The sequence below is a fragment of the Oncorhynchus clarkii genome, chromosome 1 (genome assembly GCF_045791955.1).
Source record: "Oncorhynchus clarkii lewisi isolate Uvic-CL-2024 chromosome 1, UVic_Ocla_1.0, whole genome shotgun sequence".
NCBI lineage: Eukaryota > Metazoa > Chordata > Actinopteri > Salmoniformes > Salmonidae > Oncorhynchus > Oncorhynchus clarkii.
Window position 1 is genome coordinate 48,947,402 of NC_092147.1, and position 22,876 is coordinate 48,970,277.

Consider the following 22,876-nt stretch of genomic DNA (forward strand, 5'->3'; position numbering starts at 1 on the left):
GAAAGTTGTGTGTGTGCATGCGTGCGTGCGTGTGTGTGCAGGGACATCATGCACCCGGAAAATCTGAGGCACAAAGTACATGAGAATGGCTGGGAGTGGTCCAGAGGCCTTGTCCCTAAATTGGAGAATTGTGCATTTTTTTAAAACACCCCGAAACACCTTTTTTTCCTGCAATCTAGAGCCATAATAATTATGCTTAATTCTATGTAAAGAATATATGTTTATTTTCTACATATCTAAGCATACCTCTTGAGCTGTCTGTATCATCCTGACTGGGGGTTAGGGAGACTGTAGGCAGCAGTCACATGTTTTTAAACTGTGATGAACATCGGAACATTAGACATACTGCGGTGAGGGGATTTAAAAGGCACGAGACTCCAATGATATCATGTGGGTATCAGAATTAGGACCAGAGAGGAAGTCAATCTGTAATCTTAACCTTAACCCTAACCCATAATTCAGTGTTTTGCATTGATTCATCAAAAATGTTATTTCTTTAATGGGCGATCTATGATTTATTCATTCAGTTTGGCACTATAGTTCACACATTGTCCACGCTATGGGATCAATCCAACCAATCACTTGGCTCAATGGAACAGAATGTAAAATGAGGACACATGATCAGAATGGCAAGCAACAGATGGGTTGTGTCCCAATTATCTCTCCTTCCTCCCAAAGTTTGCCCTCGTTCACTTCACTTCCCTTCACTGATTTGAAAGGAAATGACTGGTATAAGAAATATGGTGGAAACTCCCACTAGGAGATATTATTGGCCAGCAAAGAACTCTATTAACATCCTCTGAGGTTAGAAGGGCCAGATTCCTGGATGTACCTCCAGTAATGAACACTGTGACGTGAGGAGCGAGACACAACATGATTTGCAGACACACATAATGCTCCCTCAAGAGTCAACATGTCTTCTCAAGTCCCAAATATTATAATTGTTTCTGTTCAAAAAAACTTTGGTGTCAAGGCTGAGCAGGCTAACGTCATCATTCTTGTTTAACAGTCGAGTGTTCTTTTACTGTTTTATCTCGACACGTTTGAACTGCATGTGGCCTAGGGAGGCTTGCGACCTGACTGGGCGTACAAAGGGTTAGTGTTCGTTAAAGTACAGTGGGTACCAACTGTTTTGCTCCAGGAAAGAGTCGGAAAAATGGCTTTTGTATAGGCTTTTTTTCAATTCAGTTTATGAACTATATTGGAAGTAAAATGTAAACGATTACGAATGTGGTTGATGATAGATAGTACAATGTGGGGAAAACTGACTGTCTAAGCGTAACCTATTCACATGATTAATTTATCGTTGTTGCTTTTCTTCTCAATGAGAATGCTACTAAGGTAAACAAAAGAGCATGTGGGTTATGAAAATTACATTGTGAAAGCCAATGCCTAAACTTTCCAATGGCTGTTGGGCATTCACACTCGTGACGGCCTCATGGAATCGAGTTCCTTTGTTAGGTTAATTAGTTATCCCATGAAGAATTCAACAGGTAAGGTTCACGGCAAACCCTCAACTGTGACCGGCCCTGTGTTTACCATCCCAAGATCACAATAGATCAGTTTAGAGAAAGGTGTATAGGTGATGTTATAAAGTCATCAGATAAATGGGTAATATTTTACTTAAAGACAACAGGTATGATCCATTCTGATACTGAGCTTTGCGTCGTGATTGGCTCAGTGTTCTGACACTACGTCACCTCCAAGTCGAAGGGCAGACTTTGAAAATTTGAGCCCTTTGGGTGCTGCCATAGAGTTACATTAGAAGAGCCCATCCAAGAAGGCTCAAGGTCATTAGCCAGAGATAAAATGATGTCAAATCACATTATATCTACAGATGCTTTGATTGGACTGATAATGTTGACATCATACTTTCAAAATCGTAGCTAGCAGTCGTCATCATTAATAAAGTCAACTATCTACTGGCAAATCCTTTTTAATCCTTGTCATATGAAGAGAAATAATGAAGAAAATGATAGATAAAATGTATCGGTGCTCATGAGTTCAACAATGAGTGGTTTGGAAGAAATCAGTGACAGTGGCTGTGTGGTCCCAAATCTGGGATTAAAGGCCTCTTTTCCAAGTTTAAATTGATAAACATTCAAAATTGGCCATGCTGTCAATGAAGCATGATTTGTGCCGCGCTCAAAACAATTGTTAACTCGGAACTGCGAAAACTTGACTTCAGTGAGTTCAAGACAACTGGGAAGTCTGAAATAAATTGGCTCTGACTGGGAAAATACGTTTTGACCGGTCATCCAACACGCAATTGTAAATCCAGCCTTTTTCTAGAGCTATGACCTGAAGATCAATGTTTTTGGTTCCCAGTTGTTTTGCAAGCACCATAAATCCAGAGAATGCCAGACTTTGACAAAATTTGCCCACAAAGGACCGCCACGCCACCTTCCTGTTCAAATGAGCACAGCACAACAAGGTGAGTCCAAAAATGTATTGTATGCTGCTGCATAAATTATGTAATATGCCAGGGAGATATATATACTGTAGCTAAGAAAGTAATACTAAGTGTATGTTGTGTAGTAAGATGTTAGTAGCCCATGTGCCTCACCCTTATAATTTGGCCTATTTACTCCTCTTAATTTCGCCTACTGTTCTGACTTGGTGGTGCACATGTAGCTTATAACCTGTAATCATCGAATATTGTAAGAGATTTCATTGTCTGCTTATATGCCCCCTTTATTTATCCTACGGTTCTGATTTGGTGTACAGGGAGAACACTGTAAGAACGGTCCATATTCTAAATTCTGTCGTTGTACATTTCAAAAGTGCTAAACAAACAGATATTGACTACGTCCATCCTAGCTCGCTCATTAATGTCTTAATCAAAATTATGGACTGCCTCTCATCTGCCTGTTGTCCCCTTATGCCATAGTTTGTACATCTCAATTGTAATTATAAACCACATTTGTTTAAGCAAGGTATGTTTTTTTAAAGGCAGTCAATGAGGCTGATAATATCAGTTAAATTGGTACAGGACTCTCACCACACACAGGTGTAACAAATGTGGTAGTATTGCCCCAATTATTAAATGTGCATAGGGGACAGATAGGAGTGGCAGAAAGCTGCAAACCTTTAATGGCTGAGAATTTGCTAGTGATGGGGAAAGGAAGCTTGTGACTACTTGATTTATGAGAATCTTCAGGGGTGTCAATAATTTTGACCCCTACCTTTTTAAGAAAAAAAAAGTATTACTTGTTAAACAAAATCACTTTCATACAATATAGGTCAGTATTTTTGTTATTTATTTTATACAGTATAGAAGGTTGCCAGGTGACTTGTGACCCCTCCTGGCGGCCATGTTGGAAAACCACTGCATCAATTCTTAAGACAATAACAGTGGCTACTCCAAGCTGCATGATATAACAGTGGCAACAAATAGTTGGTCAATTTCTGTGCTGTATTTGGCTGCTCTAACAAGGCAGGAAAGACAACGGAAATGTTTTTATTCAAGTTTTGGGGGAGCTATCTTTTCCCCATAAAAATGCACCTTATAATAAAGCATTGCATTCATCTATCATCACACTTTCAGACTAATGTAAGACTACTATTCCTAATGTGATGAGTAGATTGGATAGTCATAATTTATTAGGCTAATAATATAACTCAATATAATCACTGTGTATTTCTGAGCGTGTAGTGGTATAGGCCTATAGGCTACAGTATATTAGAGACATTTCTTTTCTTTCCTTTGCACTGAAAAAATGTGGCCTTCGATAAACACATTTAATGCAATTCTACTACACTTTATATGACAGGAGACATTGGCAGAATATTTTTTTATTTGACAAATCACAGGGCTGCCTAGGCCTACTCTGCTGACACTGACAAACAGATCAATAAAAAATGATGTTGTCTTGAACGCAACCATCGAATAATATAGGCCTATGAAAAGGGGAGACACACATTTTACAATATGACATCCATCTATCCTGGAGAAGGACATTATTGTCCCAAAAAAACTCCAGTGGCACTGAACCGATGATAAATTGCTGAGAACTTTATCCATAAGAGAAGGGAAAATGTATGGACATTACAGCGTAGGACAAAGGCCTCAATGGGATAAGACAACCTGGGATAAGACAACCTGGGATAAGACAACCTGGGATAAGACAACCTGACTATTGGTTGTTCCAGCCCAACAATAGATTTCACCTTTATATGACACTAAAACACCTGAGTGAATTAAATACAACCAAACAATCAAGAGCCCTGGTGGTATAGGTGGTAGAAGTGAAAATTCCCAATGCTGACATTAGCAAACCGCTTGCCCACATGACACATGGCCTGTGGTTTTGAGGCCGGTTGGACGTGCAGCCAAATTCTCTAAAACGATGTTGGGGGGCGGCTTATGGTAGAGAAATGAACATTTAATTCTCTGGCAACAGGTCGGGTGGACATTGCTGCAGTCAGCATTGCTTTTGCACGCTCCCTCAAAACTTGAGACATTAGTGGCATTCTGTTGTGTCACAGAACTGCACATTTTAGAGTGGCCTTTTATTGTCCCCAGCACAAGTTGCACCTGTCTAATGATCATGCTTTTTAATCAGCTTCTTGATATGCCACACCAGTCAGGTGGATGGATTATCTTGGCAAATAAGAAATGCTCTCTAACAGGGTTGTAAACAAATTTGGGCACAACATTTTAGAGAAATAAGCTTTTTGTGCATACATTTCTGGGATCTTTTATTTTAGCTCATAAAACATGGGACCAAGACTTTGTTGCGTTTATATTTACAACTCTGCTTCTAGTATAATGGTGTAAATGTACAGATGGAAAATTTCACAGTGTGTATACTGTCACCCCCTCATGCTCTACCCTCAGATTACTTTATGTGACCATTTACGATGTCATCGTTACCTTGTTCTCAAAGATCCCTTGGGGCATTACCACTGTTTTCAGTTGACTACTAGCTGACATCATAGTGGTTCTGGGGTTGTCTAATGAGTGAAGTCCCCATCCTATTCCAAGAACAAAGGGGTATTTTTTTTCAGTCATTACCACAACAATCTGCCTGAAATACACACACACACACACATACACACTCACACACACACAAACCCACTCACACACACACAAACCCAAATAATTCCAACTTCCAAGAATGGTGCGCCTTTGACATATCTGACATAGCCTGTGTCTGTTTGTGTCGATGTGTGGTTATCGAAAGCTCACTGTTATGGAAAATATGACCCTCAGAACGACATGTAGGGTTCCTCTCAAACAGACGGACAGACAGCTGACGCTACCCTGACTCTCTTGCCTAAAGATTTTCTCCTCTTATGAGCTTGAACACCGACACAGAGTCGAGCAGTTCCAGAGCTTCGGGTTAGTGGTCAATTGAGGAGAAGAATTCAAACATGATTCATACATCTTTCAATTTGCTTTTTTGAATTGAGAAAGTTCTCATTTGATTGATCCTAACCATGACAATAACTAAAGTGAATGGAGTCAAATATATCCCTATCTTGGTCTCTTGTAGAGATAGAACACAGTATCCAGGTACGTTTATCAAACAGCTTGTGAGCCTGCAGGACCTTCACTTGCTAAAGCTAGTGGATGCTGTGAACAGAAGGCTGCCCGACATATCACACAAACTCTATTAGGAACAATCAATAAGACTGTCTGCTTAGGCTGCAGTCGCTGGGCTCTAGCAGAGGGGCGGGAGAGTGTGTGTGTGTGTGTGTGTGTGTGTGTGTGTGTGTGTGTGTGTGTGTGTGTGTGTGTGTGTGTGTGTGTGTGTGTGTGTGTGTGTGTGTGTGTGTGTGTGTGTGTGTGTGTGTGTGTGTGTGTGTGTGTGTATGGGGGGTGGGGGGTGCTTGTGCGTACACTGCTTTGTCATTTATTCAGACAGGCAAGTCAAACTGTGGCAGAAGGGGATAGGGACACAATGCACTGTGAGCATGAGTTAAACCTTGTACCACAAACTGAGACATGAAGGAAGGAGTATAACAATAGAGAATGTTGAAATGAAAAAGATGTTTGAGAAATAAACACACACAAACACAATCTAACTCATTCTAGTTCACTATAATCCAGTTAAGCATACAGTACACAAAACACTCTGCCTCAATCTTGATCCCTCTCTCTCTCTCTCTCGATCTCTCTTTTTCTCTCCCACAGACACAAACAGACACACAGACAGACACACACGTACACACACACAGCACCCTGCCTGTCTCAGAGCGCACATGACACCTACTGTGAGAAAGAGCTATTGTGTGTCCTTGAGGCACCTGACAGTGCATGGTCATCAGAGCAGGTGCTGAGGTCACATGGGGACAGAGAGGATGGGAAGGGGGCTGGGAGGAAGGCAGTGTAGGACAGCCTTGGGGCATGCTACCAGGCTCAACACACTGATGTGTGGGATAGCTCTAGGTCTCTTTCAATGGTCGGGAGAGGTCACTGGGCCTCAGCTTTGTTTAGGTTACCTAATTGTACATTTGGTACTTTGTGCCCTTAATTGCCCGTATGCCAAATAGATCAAAGGCTGAGAGTGGTACATAAACAGAGGCTTCTCCATTTAAGACTTTCAAAGGGAAAAGGGAAAGGAGATGCCCAGTCAGTTGCACAACTGATTACATTCATGTGTCTTCTGCATTTAATGTGGAAATGTGTCTTCCGCATTTAACCCAACCCCTCTGTAGGCTTATATTTAATGTGAATAGGGATTTACACTTCTTAATTTTTTTAGGGGGGGATTTAAGCACAATCAGTCACTAATTATTGATTAATAAGTTAGACTAGCTGTAATATCCATGAGGGTTTGTATTTGTATTTTAGGGATCCCCTTTAGCTGATACTCTTCATGGGGAACAAACACATTAAGCTACAAAAAGCTACAAAACAAAACAGTACATCATATAACATCACTACATCGCGACATATCTGCAACACAAAATGTATGATACCACCATACAAAAATATTACAATGTATGTTTGTGTAGAGTGCATGTGCGATCATGTGCCTGTGCGTGTTTGTGCATGTGTCTCTTCATATCCGCGTTGTTCCATAAGGTGTGGTTTTATCTGTTTTTCAAATCTGATTTTACTGCTCGCATGAGTTACAGTGCCTTGCGAAAGTATTCGGCCCCCTTGAACTTTGCGACCTTTTGCCACATTTCAGGCTTCAAACATAAAGATATAAAACTGTATTTTTTTGTGAAGAATCAACAACAAGTGGGACACAATCATGAAGTGGAACGACATTTATTGGATATTTCAAACTTTTTTAACAAATCAAAAACTGAAAAATTGGGCGTGCAAAATTATTCAGCCCCCTTAAGTTAATACTTTGTAGCGCCACCTTTTGCTGCGATTACAGCTGTAAGTCGCTTGGGGTATGTCTCTATCAGTTTTGCACATCGAGAGACTGAAATTTTTTCCCATTCCTCCTTGCAAAACAGCTCGAGCTCAGTGAGGTTGGATGGAGAGCATTTGTGAACAGCAGTTTTCAGTTCTTTCCACAGATTCTCGATTGGATTCAGGTCTGGACTTTGACTTGGCCATTCTAACACCTGGATATGTTTATTTTTGAACCATTCCATTGTAGATTTTGCTTTATGTTTTGGATCATTGTCTTGTTGGAAGACAAATCTCCATCCCAGTCTCAGGTCTTTTGCAGACTCCATCAGGTTTTCTTCCAGAATGGTCCTGTATTTGGCTCCATCCATCTTCCCATCAATTTTAACCATCTTCCCTGTCCCTGCTGAAGAAAAGCAGGCCCAAACCATGATGTTGCCACCACCATGTTTGACAGTGGGGATGGTGTGTTCAGGGTGATGAGCTGTGTTGCTTTTACGCCAAACATAACGTTTTGCATTGTTGCCAAAAAGTTCAATTTTGGTTTCATCTGACCAGAGCACCTTCTTCCACATGTTTGGTGTGTCTCCCAGGTGGCTTGTGGCAAACTTTAAACAACACTTTTTATGGATATCTTTAAGAAATGGCTTTCTTCTTGCCACTCTTCCATAAAGGCCAGATTTGTGCAATATACGACTGATTGTTGTTCTATGGACAGAGTCTCCCACCTCAGCTGTAGATCTCTGCAGTTCATCCAGAGTGATCATGGGCCTCTTGGCTGCATCTCTGATCAGTCTTCTCCTTGTATGAGCTGAAAGTTTAGAGGGACGGCCAGGTCTTGGTAGATTTGCAGTGGTCTGATACTCCTTCCATTTCAATATTATCGCTTGCACAGTGCTCCTTGGGATGTTTAAAGCTTGGGAAATCTTTTTGTATCCAAATCCGGCTTTAAACTTCTTCACAACAGTATCTCGGACCTGCCTGGTGTGTTCCTTGTTCTTCATGATGCTCTCTGCGCTTTTAACGGACCTCTGAGACTATCACAGTGCAGGTGCATTTATACGGAGACTTGATTACACACAGGTGGATTGTATTTATCATCATTAGTCATTTAGGTCAACATTGGATCATTCAGAGATCCTCACTGAACTTCTGGAGAGAGTTTGCTGCACTGAAAGTAAAGGGGCTGAATAATTTTGCACGGCCAATTTTTCAGTTTTTGATTTGTTAAAAAAGTTTGAAATATCCAATAAATGTCGTTCCACTTCATGATTGTGTCCCACTTGTTGTTGATTCTTCACAAAAAAATACAGTTATATATCTTCATGTTTGAAGCCTGAAATGTGGCAAAAGGTCGCAAAGTTCAAGGGGGCCGAATACTTTCGCAAGGCACTGTACTTGATGTGGAATAGAGTTTCATGTCGCCATGGCTCTTAGGTCTGTTAATTTCCCAGAGTCTGTTCTGGACTTGGGGACAGTGAAGAGACCCCCTGGTGGAATGTCTTGTGAGGTATGTATGAATGTCTGAAGAGTCCCCTGGTGGCAGGTCTTATGGGGTATGTATGAATGTGTGAAGAGACCCCTGGTGGCATGTCTTGTGGGGTATGCATTGGTGTCTGAGCTGTGAGCTAGTCATTTGAACAGTAGCGATGCAGTCAATCTCTCCTCTACTTTGAGCCAGGAGAGATTGACATGCATGTCATCGATGTGAACTCTCTGTGTACATTTAAGGGCCAGGCAGGCTGCTCTGTTCTGGACCCACTGTAATTTCCCTATGTCTCTCTGTGGATTCAGAACATAAAGTGAAATGGAACAAAAAGTACAACCTTTAATTCAGTGAAAATATACATTTAGTGTCAGGCGATGATGCTACAGTAGGATATATCTCTACGACAAACATAAATATATTTTTTTGACACATGCCTAGGCCTACACGCAATATGCATCATTGAAACAGCTTGCCCAAGTCAAATAGCCTTCCAAAATAACAAAATGTTTGTGGGACCTATTTAGGCTGTTCATATAGACCTGTTGTAGGCTATAAACTACTACTATGTTAAAGTGCATTCGCAAAGTATTCAGACACCTTGACTTTTTCCACATTTTGTTACATTACAGCTTTATTCTAAAACTTATTAAATTGTTTCTTTCCCGCATCAATCTACACACAATGCCCCATGACAAATTATGTCCAATCAATTGAATGAATCACAGGTGGACTCAAATGAAGTTGGAGAAACATCTCAAGGATGATCAATGGAAACAGCATGCACCTGAGCTGAAAGTCTTTTATTTTTATACATTTTCTAAAATTTCTAAAAACCTTTTTTCGCTTTGTCATAATGGGGTATTGTATGTCGATTGATGAGGGAAAAAAATAATTTTAGAATAAGACTGTAACGTAACAAAATGTGGAAAAAGTGAAGGGGTCTGAATACTTTCCGAATGCACTGTATATACCCCTTCAAATTAGTGGATTCGGCTATTTCAGTCACACCCGTTGCTGACAGGTGTATAAAATCGGGCACACAGATATGCAATCTCCATAGACAAACATTAACAGTAGAATGGTCTTACTGAAGAGCTCAGTGAATTTCAACATGTTACCCTCATAGGATGCCAATTTTCCATCAAGTCAGCTTGTCAAATTTCTGCCCTTCTAGAGCTGCCCCGGTCAACTGTATATGCTGTTATTGTGATGTGGAAACATCTAGGAGCAACACTGGCTCAGCTACGAATTGGTAGGCCACAAAAGCTCACAGAACGGGACTGCCGAGTGCCGAAGCGTGTAAGCTCGTAACAATCGTTTGTCCTCGGTTGCAACACTTACTACCAAGTTCCAAACTGCCTCTGGAAGCAATGACAGCACAAGAAATGTTTGTCTGGAACTTCATGAAATGGGTTTCTATGGCCGAGCAGCTGCACACAAGCCTAAGATCACCATGCGCAATGCCAAGCGTCAGCTGGAGTGGTATAAAGAATGCGCCATTGGACTCAAGAGAAGTGGAAACGTGTTCTCTGGAGTGATGAATCACGCTTCACCAACTGGTAGTCCGACGTACAAATCTGGGTTTGGCAGATGCAAGGAAAACGCTACCTGCCCCAATGCATAGTGCATGTAAAGTTTGAGACATCTGTGGCATTGCGTTGTGTGACAAAACTACACATTTTAGAGTGGACTTGTATTGTCCCCAGCACAAGGTGTACCTGTGTAATGATCATGAGTTTAATCAACTTCTTGATATGCCACAACTGTCAGTTGGATGGACTATCTTGGCAAATGAGAAATGTCCACTAACAGGGATGTAAACAAATTCTGCACAAAATTTGAGTGAAATAAGCTTTTTATACATATTTTATTTTAGCTCATGAAACATGCGATCAACACTTCATGTTGTGTTTTTTTTTCAGTGTATTGTAAGAGGTTAGTAGTGGATCATACCAAGTGCAAATAGGGGAGATTAGACATTTTAAAAACGAGTATTTAGTTTATCGTGCGCATTCACGAGGGGTTTGAATATAAGTATACCATGTTAAATCGACCTAAATATATAGGGATAAATTGAGCAAAAAATAATGGGCTTTTGGATCAAATATTGACAAAGAGAGAAGCCGAGCACTCCTATCACCGCTCTGCCTGTAGCCTATTACTAAAACGCAGACTAGTCGAAGATCTTGAGTTTGTTTCGCACAACACTACACCGGCAGTATAGGACCAGAGACGCAACACGAGTGATGATGTCTCCCCCGTGCATGTGCTTCTGTCACAATTTCATTCCTTGAGACGCTTCTTTCCGAAAAATACCAACATCTGAATTTCACAGAAGACGAATCTATACTAAAGGTAAACGTCATTTAGAATAAATATATGTTTTGAGCTGAATAGAATGTTGTTGCATTGCGCAGGATGTGGGCAGTGAGCGTATGATGAAATACCGCACATGGATGGCACTACAGAGGGGATGCGGCTGGGCGGGGAGGGAGGAATTAATTTATGTTCATTCCTTCAACAAATTGTCTCTTGAATAAACAACATGGCGCCAGGTATTCCTCTCATCCATTACTTATTCGACATGTAGGCTATGTATTTAATCATGCATTTTTTGTTTCCACATACACATGCATGTCTTGCCTTTTTAATGGCTTTATGTAGTCCTTTATAGTGGAATATGCCATACGGCGACGTATTCATGGAACGATTTCTTATTTCATCATAGATAGAAATGCACATGTACATTTAATACAGTAGTCAAATGTTATTAACAAGACAATATGAATAGGTTTCAACTACTCCATCTACACCCTAAAATGTACGTTTATTACAATGTACGTTTATTTGCTGATGAAATGAAGCCCATACTTAGTGAATGAACAAGGCTAATCTGGAAGTGGTCAAAGGAAATCATTTAACCACTTAAACCACGGATCGGTCAAAAGGGATAGAGAAGACTGCTATATTCTGCACCATTGCAACATTGTATAATTTCGTGCTTTTTGGGGTTTCATTTATGCACAATGGGGATTTTAAGAACTATCGGCCGAAGCATGATCACATCACAACTATTATACTAATACCTTAATATACTAATACCTTAATTCGGGGTCATTTTTTGTTACATTTTACGTCTGTTGGTTTTCTCTGCGCTCATGTTGAGTTGCGAGGACAATGAGTGTTTGGGTTGGTATGCAAATTGCCTCGTGCTTGGCGTTGGGGATGAATTATTTAGAGGCGAGGATACATGATCGTCTCGATATCAGACCTGTCATAGCAAAAGTCCAATCCATGTTTCAATAAATGTAAACAATAAATAGACAATGGCACATTCGTCGATTTTGGTCAAATTTGTCATATGATTTCCTTGTGCGGAATTGATTATTCTAAGATATTCCGTATATTAAAAACAGGAACACAAATAATTAATGTTATAATTATTTGTCCTCAACAATTGCCCAAGGCAAGTTTTCTAACATGTGCGCACACCAGGTTGGACACCATCCAGACTACCATGTCTGGCTGATGAAGTATGAGGGGTGATTCTATTCAAATCAAGTGTGGTCACAGACTGTGGATAGGAAGGAAATTACATTAATATAACTAGTTTTGGTTTAATTGATAAGAAGAATGGAAACTTTTTTTTTTTGACAGACCCAGAGCCCCCCCTTTACTTCCTCCCTCCTCTGCTCTCTTCTTTGAGTAAATACAGTAAATATTTCTATGTGCATTGTTGTGATGTCATACACAGATTGTATCTGATTTCTTTTAAACATGAGTTCTGTGTCACCATCAGAGAGTGGTGATATCACCAATACACACTCTCATTCTGCCTTTACTGTAGTTATGGATGTTGTACCATAGTATTTTGTTTGATTTCCTTTTGCCATATGCTGATGATGAAAAGTTCAATATTGTAGTCTGATTTTCATAAAACATGGGTCCTGTGTTAACATCTAACAGTTATTGCATCGCCATGAATCACACACCCTCATGCTGTTTTCCCTGAAGTAATGCATATTGCATTTTTTATATTTACATTGTACCCTTAAGTAATTTTGTTTTTGGATTTATTTTCCCTCAGGCATTTTGTGACAATGAAGAAATAAACAACTCCTTCTCAACCCTCCATCACAAACCTCCAAGACAGATACTTTATACAACCCCTGACTGACCATCTCTAAGCCCTTGCCTTGTGCAGACACTACCCAGATCTCAGAATAACTACCAGAACTGCACTGCTCCCACACCCCTCCCGCAACTAGCCCAAAGACATTCCACCCCTCGCCCTGGTCTGATTTATCAAATGCCCAAAAACAGCAAGGCCGTCAAGAGAGAGCTTGACGATGATGTCAGGGAGTCCGTCAAAGACCTGCTATCCAACGAGGACACTTGTGATGATTCCTTTAAGAAGAGCTCGCTGATCGTGGGAGGCGGCAGAGGTGATGGGGAAGGGAAGGAACTTAGCCTCAACGGAGACATGGACGTGGAGGACGAAGGCTCGGACGCAGAAGATGATGCAGCGAGGCCAGCCTGGAACAGCAAGCTGCAGTACATCCTGGCCCAGGTGGGCTACTCTGTAGGCCTGGGCAATGTCTGGAGGTTCCCTTACCTGTGTCAGAAGAACGGAGGGGGTGAGTGGCTGTTGTTCTTATTGGTTAGAGTATAGAAGTCGCCTGCCCATGGCGTTAGGATTTGGAGAGGTTAGCCTGCCACATTTTGTGTTTGTGTGTGTTGCTCTTAAGGGTAAACCTCCTGCTGATCAACATCACAGTGGTCACATGACTGTCTGAGTGTCTCTGTCTCTCCTCTTTTAATAGCTAACAGCTTACCTAGTAACAATCACCAAATGGCACAATGAACCACACCGCAATAGGCAACAATAACAGTAACCCCCCAAATAAGAGTTATTTGATCCTCTCTGGGATATGTGGGGCGCTAGCGTCCCACCTGACCAAAAGCCAGTGAAAATGCAGAGCGCCAAATTCAAATAAATTACTATAAAAATCAAACTTTCATGAAATCACACATGTAAGATAGCAAATTAAAGCTACACGTGTTGTGAATCCAGCCAACATGTCAGATTTTGAAAAATGCTTTTCGGCGAAAGCAAACGATGCTATTATCTGAGGATAGCACCTCCGTAAACAAAGAGAGAAACCATATTTCAACACTGCAGGCGCGACACAAAACGCAGAAATAGAAATAAAATTCATGCCTTACCTTTGACGAGCTTCTTTTGTTGCCTCTCCAATATGTCCCATAAACATCACAAATTGTCCTTTTGTTCGATTAATTAGCAGCCAGTTGAATTTGGGCATGCATTTCATCCGGACATGAAAATACTGCCCCCTGTCACCAAGAAGTTAATGACTCCATCTTAAGTGTATGTAAACTTCCGACTGTATTTATATATTTATTTATATATACATGTGGATGTATTTCAAGGCCTACTTTCAAACTCAGTGCCTCTTTGCTTGTCATCATTGGAAAATCAAAAGAAATCAGCCAAGACCTTAGAAAAATAATTGTAGACCTCCACAAGTCTGGTTCATCCTTGGGAGCAATTTCCAAACACCTGAAGGTACCACGTTCATCTGTACAAACAATAGTACGCAAGTATAAACACTATGGGACCACGCAGACGTCATACCGCTCAGAAAGGAGACTCATTCTGACTCCTAGAGATGAACGAACTTTGGTGCGAAAAGTGCAAATCAATCCCAGAACAACAGCAAAGGACCTTGTGAAAATGCTGGAGGAAACAGGTATAAAAGTATCTATATCCACATTAAAATGAGTCCTATATCGACATAACTTAAAAGGCCGCTCAGCAAGGAAGAAGCCACTGCTCCAAAACCACCATAAAAAACCAGACTATGGTTATGAAACTCCACATGGGGACAAAGATCGTACTTTTTGGAGAAATGTCCTCTGGTCTGATGAAGCAAAAATAGAACTGTTTGGCCATAATGGCCATCGTTATGTTTGGAGGAAAAAGAGGGAGGCTTGCAAGCCGACGAACACCATCCCAACCGTGAAGCACGGGGGTAGCAGCATCATGTTGTGGGGGTGTTTTGCTGCAGGAGGGACTGGTGCACGTCACAAAATAGATGGCATCATGAGGCAGGGAAATTATGTGGATATATTGAAGCAACATCTCAAGACCTCAGTCAGGAAGTTAATGCTTAGTTGCAAATTGGTCTTCCAAATGGACAATGACCCCAAGCATACTTCCAAAGTTGTGGCAAAATAGCTTACCCCAGCACATTGACTCAGTACCGGTACCCCTGTATTTAGTCTCATTATTGTTATGTAATCTTTTCTTTTACTTATTTAGCAAATATTTTATTAACTCTATTTATTGAACTGCATTTTTGCTTAAGGTCCACACCTGTTGTATTCGGCGCATGTGACAAATACAATTTGATTTGAAATAATTAGGTAACATTTTTGAAAAGCATCTGTTCACTTTGACATTATGGACTATTGTTTGTAGGCCAGTGAGCAAAAAATCTCAATGTAATCCATTTTAAGTTCAGGCTGTAACACAACAAAATGTGGAAAAAGTCTAGGGCTGTAAATACTTTCTGAAGTCACTGTATATGAATGGAAAATGTGTGTACAGCAGTAGTTACGTATATAGGATGAGCCATTAGTAGAATACAGTATATACATATACAGTGGGTAAAACAGTATGTAAACATTATTAAAGTGACCAGTGTTCAATGACTCCATATACATAGGGCAAAGTGGTCTCTAAGGTGCAAGGTATAGTACCGGGTGGTAGTCGGCTAGTAACAGTGGTTAAGGTTCAAGGAAGAGTACTGTGCGGAGGCCGGTTAGTGGTGAGTATTTAACTCTGATGGCCTGGATATAAAAATCTGTTTATCAGTCTCTCGTCCCAACTTTGATGCACCTGTACTGTCTCCTAAGATGGTAGCGGGGTGAACAGGCTGTGGCTCCGGTGGCAGAGGTCTTTGATGATCTTCTTGGCCTTCCTGTGGACACCGGGAACTGTAGATGTCCTGGAAGGCAAGCAGTGTGCCACTGATGTGTTGTGCTGACCGTACAATCCCGGTTGCAGACGCTGCAATTGCCGTACCAGGCGGTGATACAGCCCGACAGGGTGCCCTCAATGATGCACCTGTAGAATTTTGTGAGGGTCTTAGGGGCCAAGGCAAAAAAGATTGAAGAGGTGCTGTTGAGCCTTCTTCACCACACCGTCTGTGTGAAGGGACCATTTCAGGTCGTCAGTAATGTACTTGAAGGTTTTGACTCTCCACTGCGGCCCCGTTGATGTGGATAGGGGCATGCTCTTTCTGCTGTCTCCTGTAAGTCCACGATCAGCTCCTTTGTTTTGTTTGAGGGAGAGGTTATTTTCATGGCACCACTTCGCCAGGGCCCTCACCTCCTACCTGTAGGCTGTCTTGTCATTTTTGGTAATCAGGCCTACCACTGTTGTGTCGTCAACAAACTGGATGATTGAGTTGGAGACGTGTGGCCACAAAAGGTAAAAAAAAAAGGTGAAAATTATCAGTGGGGTTGGAAACATGTTGAGCCAGTATGAGAGGAGATACAGTAGGTTTCGTGTAATAGATACATTTCCAACGTGCTTTGGTTCCTGGTTGACGAGTAGGCCTATCTGCCAGCTAATCTTGTTTTCGGGAGGCTGAAACCAGTGACCAAATTTTCCTCAACCAGTGACTTTGTTTTCCAGACAAAAAAAACAACAACTTTGTTTTGAAACTATAGCTTATTGTCAGATGTGATATCCTTATTTCTGATTCACAATGAGTGACTTTGCAGTTAAATTAGTTAGAAGCAAAACAGTTAAAGGCTTGGAGGTTTGTTTTTATTCAAGTGATCTACTGACTATACATTGTATTCATCTCTTCCAGTTACTTGTGGCAATATGGCTCCTGCTGTAAAAACATTGAAAGATTATAGGACATGCTTAATGCCAACCACCATTTCCTTTGAACAAAGGTTTTTATGTGATCTTTATCTACCATGTGTCTTCTAGTTGCAGTCTCGTGTCTTCTGAGTATGTTCTAATGCCCTGAGAGTATCTTCCTGAGAGACAGACAGACCCTGTGTTTTACGGAGCTCTGCTATTACGGGCTGTGTCTTAGTAATTCTCCCTATTAAGGAAATAAGGAATGTTATCTCTCTGATGTGGACTCAAGTAACCACAGCTCAATTTGGGTAAATTTGAGACCTGAGTAAACTCCAGCTTGATATACTATTTGGTGGCACCACACACCATGATGAGGGAAAATTACTTGAGTCATGCGAGGACACAACGAGGCAGAAACTAGGACACAACGAGGCAGAAACTCACTACATGGTGTGTGTGTGTGTGCGCGAGAGATACGGTTTCTGACCCTGGTGTGTTTCTTCTTCTCCACAGGGGCCTACCTGGTGCCCTACCTGATCCTTCTGATTGTGATTGGCATCCCCCTGTTCTTCCTGGAGCTGTCAGTGGGACAGCGGATCCGCAGGGGCAGCATCGGGGTGTGGAACTACATCAGCCCTCGTCTGGGGGGCATCGGGTTTGCCAGCTGTGTGGTGAGTCAGCGGCACTGCCACTACGGGCACCACACCTTAGAAAAAGGGGAAAGCACACACACGAGAATGATTTTTTGAATGCACACACACACACACACACACACACACACACACACACACACACACACACACACACACACACACACACACACACACACACACAGAGAGACAGACAAAGGACAATAATTGAGAAAGGACAAGACACGCTGCTTTAAAGAGTAACAGGTTTAGAGCAGAGGAAATTTTGGGTATTGAATAGGGCACGACACCTTTCTGCGAACTAACTGGCAGTGCGTGTCCACCATGACAACACGTGTTGGTTGAGCATGGTTTAATGTAGATCAGCATTCTGTATTCAGGATCTGTGTTGTTTAACTAGTGTGTTGCCTTGGCCTTGCTCCTCTGGGGTTTAGGTTTGGGTTGCTGTCACAATGTTTTTTTATTGATAAAAGCATTATAACGATAACTTTAGATGGGTTGATTGTGTTCAGGTAGTAATGGTTTGGATTGTGCACAGCAAATGTGTGGTTAAAATCTCTGTGTTCAGAATTCCCTGATCGGTGATGTGGAGGTGGGGAGAGGGCATTCGTGGCAGGTGTGCCCCCTACCCAACTCTATGGTCACGTGAGGATGGAGGGCACTCGTTGAAGGTGTACCCGCTATATAACGCTATGGCCAGGTATTTAAACGGGCAGGTTTGAGGGCGCCTCTTTTCAATCCGGGGTGCTTCACCCAGACAAAGTTGAGCAATTGGGCACATCATACAACTCTCACACCAACAAACAGTATGCGTCATTGAAATCGAATCCATACAAACATACTCTACAGACCACAGGAGGTTGGTGGCACCCTAATTGGGGAGGACGGGCTCGTGGTAATTGCTGGAGCGGAATAGGTGGAATGGTGTCAAATACATCGCACATGGTTTCCTTGTGTTTGATGCCATTCCATTGGCTCCCTTCCAACCATTATTATGAGCTGTCCTCCCCTCAGCAGCCTTTACTACTACAGACCCACCGGCTAGTCCATCCAATTCAAGACAAAGTCTCATGTCAGCAACTGTCAATCATTCCATGCCATGTATCATCACCTGAATATATAAAGACTCTTAAACCAAATTGCATCTCTGCCTCTGCCTGCTCTCTAACCATAGTCCGACAGTAGATGGGTATCACCATTACCTAGTTGTAAACCTCAATCAGTTACACTCGGTGTGGAGGTAAAAGTGTTGTGAGCATTATATCTGAGTGATGATTCTCGTGGGGTTAACACCATTTGGATTGAAACTGACGCCACCTGCAGTGAATACATGAAGTGTTGATTGAATCACAGATGAAGCAACAGTTTGTGGTGTGGTTGTTGCTCAACTATGTTGAGTTTGTTTCTGTTAACTCTCTCAGAGTGAAAAAATACTTGGGAGGGGTCTCAGGGTAGCCTAGTGGTTAGAGCGTTGGACTAGTAACCGGAAGGTTACAAGTTCAAATCCCCAAGCTGACAAGGTTCATCTGTCGTTCTGCCCCTGAACAGGCAGTTAACCCAGTGTTCCTAGGCCGTCATTGAAAATAAGAATTTGTTCTTAACTGACTTGCCTAGTTAAATAAATAAAAATATCCTGTTTACCAGCATGCTTTGTTGCAGGTATATTTTATAATTGTTTTTTATTTTTAAATGTCTTTCTGCATGCACATTGATTGATTATTTGATCTAAGATAAATAACAGACATTTTTCTAATCCAATCTGTAAGTGGTTGGGCCTATTGCCCCCATTACTGAGACTGTTCTTCCAGTTTAGATGGTTTAGGTAATCTTGTTCGACAAATTCCTCACCATAGCACTCATTCTGAATGCAGATTATGGGTGATGAGAAGTTTCAATATCCTCCCTATGTCTGGATTCCAATAGGAATTACAACATCCATGTCTCTGTCACAAGGCATTTGCCACACCCACAGTGTTAGGGATCCAACCCTCTGGGGGTGTTAGTTTAACACTGTTTTGGTGGGTCAAATATAATTCCTAAGAAAGTGTTCAATTTAACATTGTGGGTGTTAAAATTCTGATCTCAAATGTGATATGTGTGTATTCAACACTAACTTTTTGTTCTGCAGGTGTGCTTCTTTGTGGCCCTCTACTACAATGTGATCATTGGGTGGAGTCTCTTCTACTTCTCCCAGTCCTTCCAGCAGCCTCTGCCATGGCACGAGTGTCCCCTGGTCAAGAACAAAACCACAATGTGTAAGACACACACACTCACCTTCATCCAGCACACACTCACATCTTCATTACACAAGAACTATACAGGTGGCTCTTCATAATTAGCATACAAGTTCATAAAAAAACAGGTAATAAAGTCATAGTGCTTAGATACTTCCCAGTGAAAGCGATACAGTAAGCCATTAGCCATACTGTAGACACACAATCCATTATAAAGCGTGCTCTGGTTTAATCCGTAACAACCACAATTTTGTCTGTCCCTCCTCCCTCCAGTTGTGGTGCCTGAGTGTGAGAAGAGTTCGGCCACCACCTACTACTGGTACCGTGAGGCTTTGAACATCTCTGACTCCATCTCTGAGAGCGGAGGCCTCAACTGGAGGATGACCATCTGTCTGCTGGCCGCCTGGTCCATGGTCTGCCTTGCCATGATCAAGGGCATCCAGTCCTCCGGGAAGGTGAGAGAGAGAGTAAATGGGGTTGGGGAGCTTGGTGAAAAAGAGAGCTTGGTGTAAGGGAGCAAGTTTGAGAGAGAGAGCTAGATAGTTACGGTATTCCTGGTTTAGTCAGTTAGCCGTTCAAATGTGAGTTGTGAGGGAAAGCTTGTTAGTTACTGTATACCTGAAAGACCTTGACAGGTCTTCCTAATGGTAACTGACTGGAAATGAGCTGGAGCTCATGTGATCCGGGTTTGGATGTTACTGTAGCCAAGTTGAGAGTAGCGTGACTAGCATCCGGATGGATTAGCCGAACTGGCTAACAGTCGACATTGCTCTGCATCCGTTGCCATCTTCTTTAGCAGGTCATCTTGATCCTTTATCCATGTTCTCTCTTGTCATATGACTGCTATTAGCCGGCCAGTTACAAGGTCAGAGTCAAGGTCCTTGGTTAAATAGCTAACACTTTTTTTTTCTTTCTAAGACTTTAATCCCTATCGGAAAATTCTATGATGATAACGTCGCTGTTGTTTTTAGCGTTAAGCCTTCATTCCGTGTCAGGCTGGAGCCAAGGCAGGAGAAAGTGTGTCAGGTCTTTCTTAATCTACCCAAGGTGTGAAACATGTAAAGGTACTTGCATAACCATGGTTCTCTGATAATATGAGTGAGATGTATCACACGTAGGGGTTCGCTGGGACTGCCTACTCTCTCAGAAGTACCGGTCAAAAGCATCTGTTGGAGACCGACAATTAAAGTGGCGAAGGATTGGAGACCCTCACTTCCATAAAGGAGCCAGTCTCCTACCCTCTGGATATTTTCATGCTTCTCTTCCTGACGCTCTGAATGCGGCGCTACATCTCACTCATGTTACCAGATAACCCGGGGTTACGCAAGGAACCTTAAATTCTCTTTCAAATACTAATACTAAATACTATTCGATGTATCATGTGGGGATATGGCCAACTCCCGTTTTGCAAAACAGGCTCTCCGAAGCCAGGGAAGTCCCAACATCTGAGAAGGTGCAGAGAGAACCCATTGGGAGAAACCTCATAACAAAGCGAGGGGAAGCACAAAATATCAGTATAATAAGACGTCCCAAAAACAGTGTCCAAGAGGTAAACCCCCCTGTAGGAGAGGGCCCTTCCTGGCCCCACCGAAGGCTATCACCCTTGCACTATTATAAATATATATTATGGTCCCATGATCCGGCAGGATATTGTCAAAAAGAGACGGGCCAACCCTCTAAGGGTGGTTGCCCAATGAGCGAAGAGCATGACACCCTTTCCCGGCCTCACCTACAATCCAAGTAAATGTGAACCGTAAAAACTGGACAACAGGGACGCCCTTCTAGGTAAGGCAACAGGCGAAAAGCCATAGGCTCCAAGGTGCGACAATGGGGAAAAAGTTGACCGGCTCAAAGATTGGTTAAGTACATTAACCTGAAAAATCCCTTAGGGACGCCAAGGGCAGTAGTAAAGCAAAATGAGCAATATGCAGTCTCCACGCTTTTCAGTGGCTAATAGCCGCTGTGAAAGGATTTAAGCACACGTCCCACAAGCTAAAAGCTTAAGCGATGTGCTCCCCTTAGACTACACTACAGCTATGGATAAACTATCACTGTCACTTGGCAGGCAGAGAAAGCGGCAAAATGAACTTAAGATTAACCTTGTCTCAGTCCAAAAGATCCTGCAAGGAGCATAGGACCATGGAAAACAGAGTGTAGGATAGAACAATCTGTATAGTCACAGCTTTTCCACGAGAAAAACACACCAACTGAGTGTGTATTAGGGGCTGGCAGTCTTTAAGACTTACAGGCCTGTCTTTCCATAAAAAAAAATTATATACTGCCTATGTCCCGAATGCTAAATCATCTGTGTGAGGATGGAGAATTGTTTCATCGCTAGGGCATGTTCTCAATATTTTTGGTGCTGGGAAACCATTTTGTGATGGCACATTCATCAGGGATCCCCTCATAACTCGAGGGAGACAGAAATAGCATACAAGGAGTTTTACTATGACTTCAGCAGTGCATGGCCAGACAAACCAAGTCTCGGGCCCCGGGAAGGAGCCCCAGCTAGCACATTTGGTTCCTTAGAAGTTGTGTGAACGTTGGTTCTGAGAATGAAGCCATACGTTTCCTTACTGGTGAAACAGAAAGGTTTTTAAATGTTCTGAGAACAGAAGTGAAAATGTAACTTTTTATGGGAACGTTCATTTTTTGGTTGCAGGGAGGTTCTGAGACTGTTTATTAATGTTCTGAGAACAGATATTATAGGTTATTTGAAGGTAATTATATAATTTTTTGTAATTATATTTCAATAAGACTCTTAGTTCAACTGTTATGAACTCCAAGCACAGATAGGACACATCGTCATTAATTTGCTTAGGCATTAATCATGCAAACACTTCTTTTTTATTGTGGCATGGCAGTGAGGTTTAAATCTATGCTTTTTTGCTCTCTATCCATGGAATTAGTCCACTAAGCCCACCAGGATGGAGCTAGCAAGCTGTGTTTTTTTTTAAAGACTGTTAATTTTAGTCTATGCAAACAGGCCACATTTCAAAGGAAACAAGCTCTTGTAACAGTATAACTTTAGACCGTCCCCTCGCCCATACCCGGGCGCGAACCAGGGACCCTCTGCACACATCAACAACAGTCACCCACGAAGCATCGTTACCCATCGCTCCACAAAAGGCGCGGCCCTTGCAGAGCAAGGGGAACCACTACTTCAAGGTCTCAGAGCAAGTGACGTCACCGATTGAAACACTATTTAGCGCGCACCACTGCTAACTAAGCTAGCGTTTCACATCCGTTACACTCTCATTAAGATCAGGTGTAGACAATTAG

The 22,876-nt window shown here is 42.0% G+C and overlaps 1 protein-coding gene across 1 annotated transcript in view; it reads left to right on the forward strand.

Moving 5' to 3' along the window:
- The first annotated feature begins 11,040 nt into the window (after nucleotides 1-11,040).
- LOC139408331 (sodium-dependent neutral amino acid transporter B(0)AT2-like) overlaps nucleotides 11,041-22,876 on the forward strand; it is a 35,935-nt gene continuing 24,099 nt past the window's right edge. The window contains exons 1-5 of the mRNA XM_071152089.1: nucleotides 11,041-11,162; nucleotides 12,895-13,444; nucleotides 17,224-17,381; nucleotides 19,489-19,615; nucleotides 19,868-20,049. Of these exons, the coding sequence (XP_071008190.1) occupies nucleotides 13,117-13,444; nucleotides 17,224-17,381; nucleotides 19,489-19,615; nucleotides 19,868-20,049 (795 nt within the window). The 5' untranslated portion in view covers nucleotides 11,041-11,162; nucleotides 12,895-13,116. The remainder of the gene's footprint in view (nucleotides 11,163-12,894; nucleotides 13,445-17,223; nucleotides 17,382-19,488; nucleotides 19,616-19,867; nucleotides 20,050-22,876) is intronic.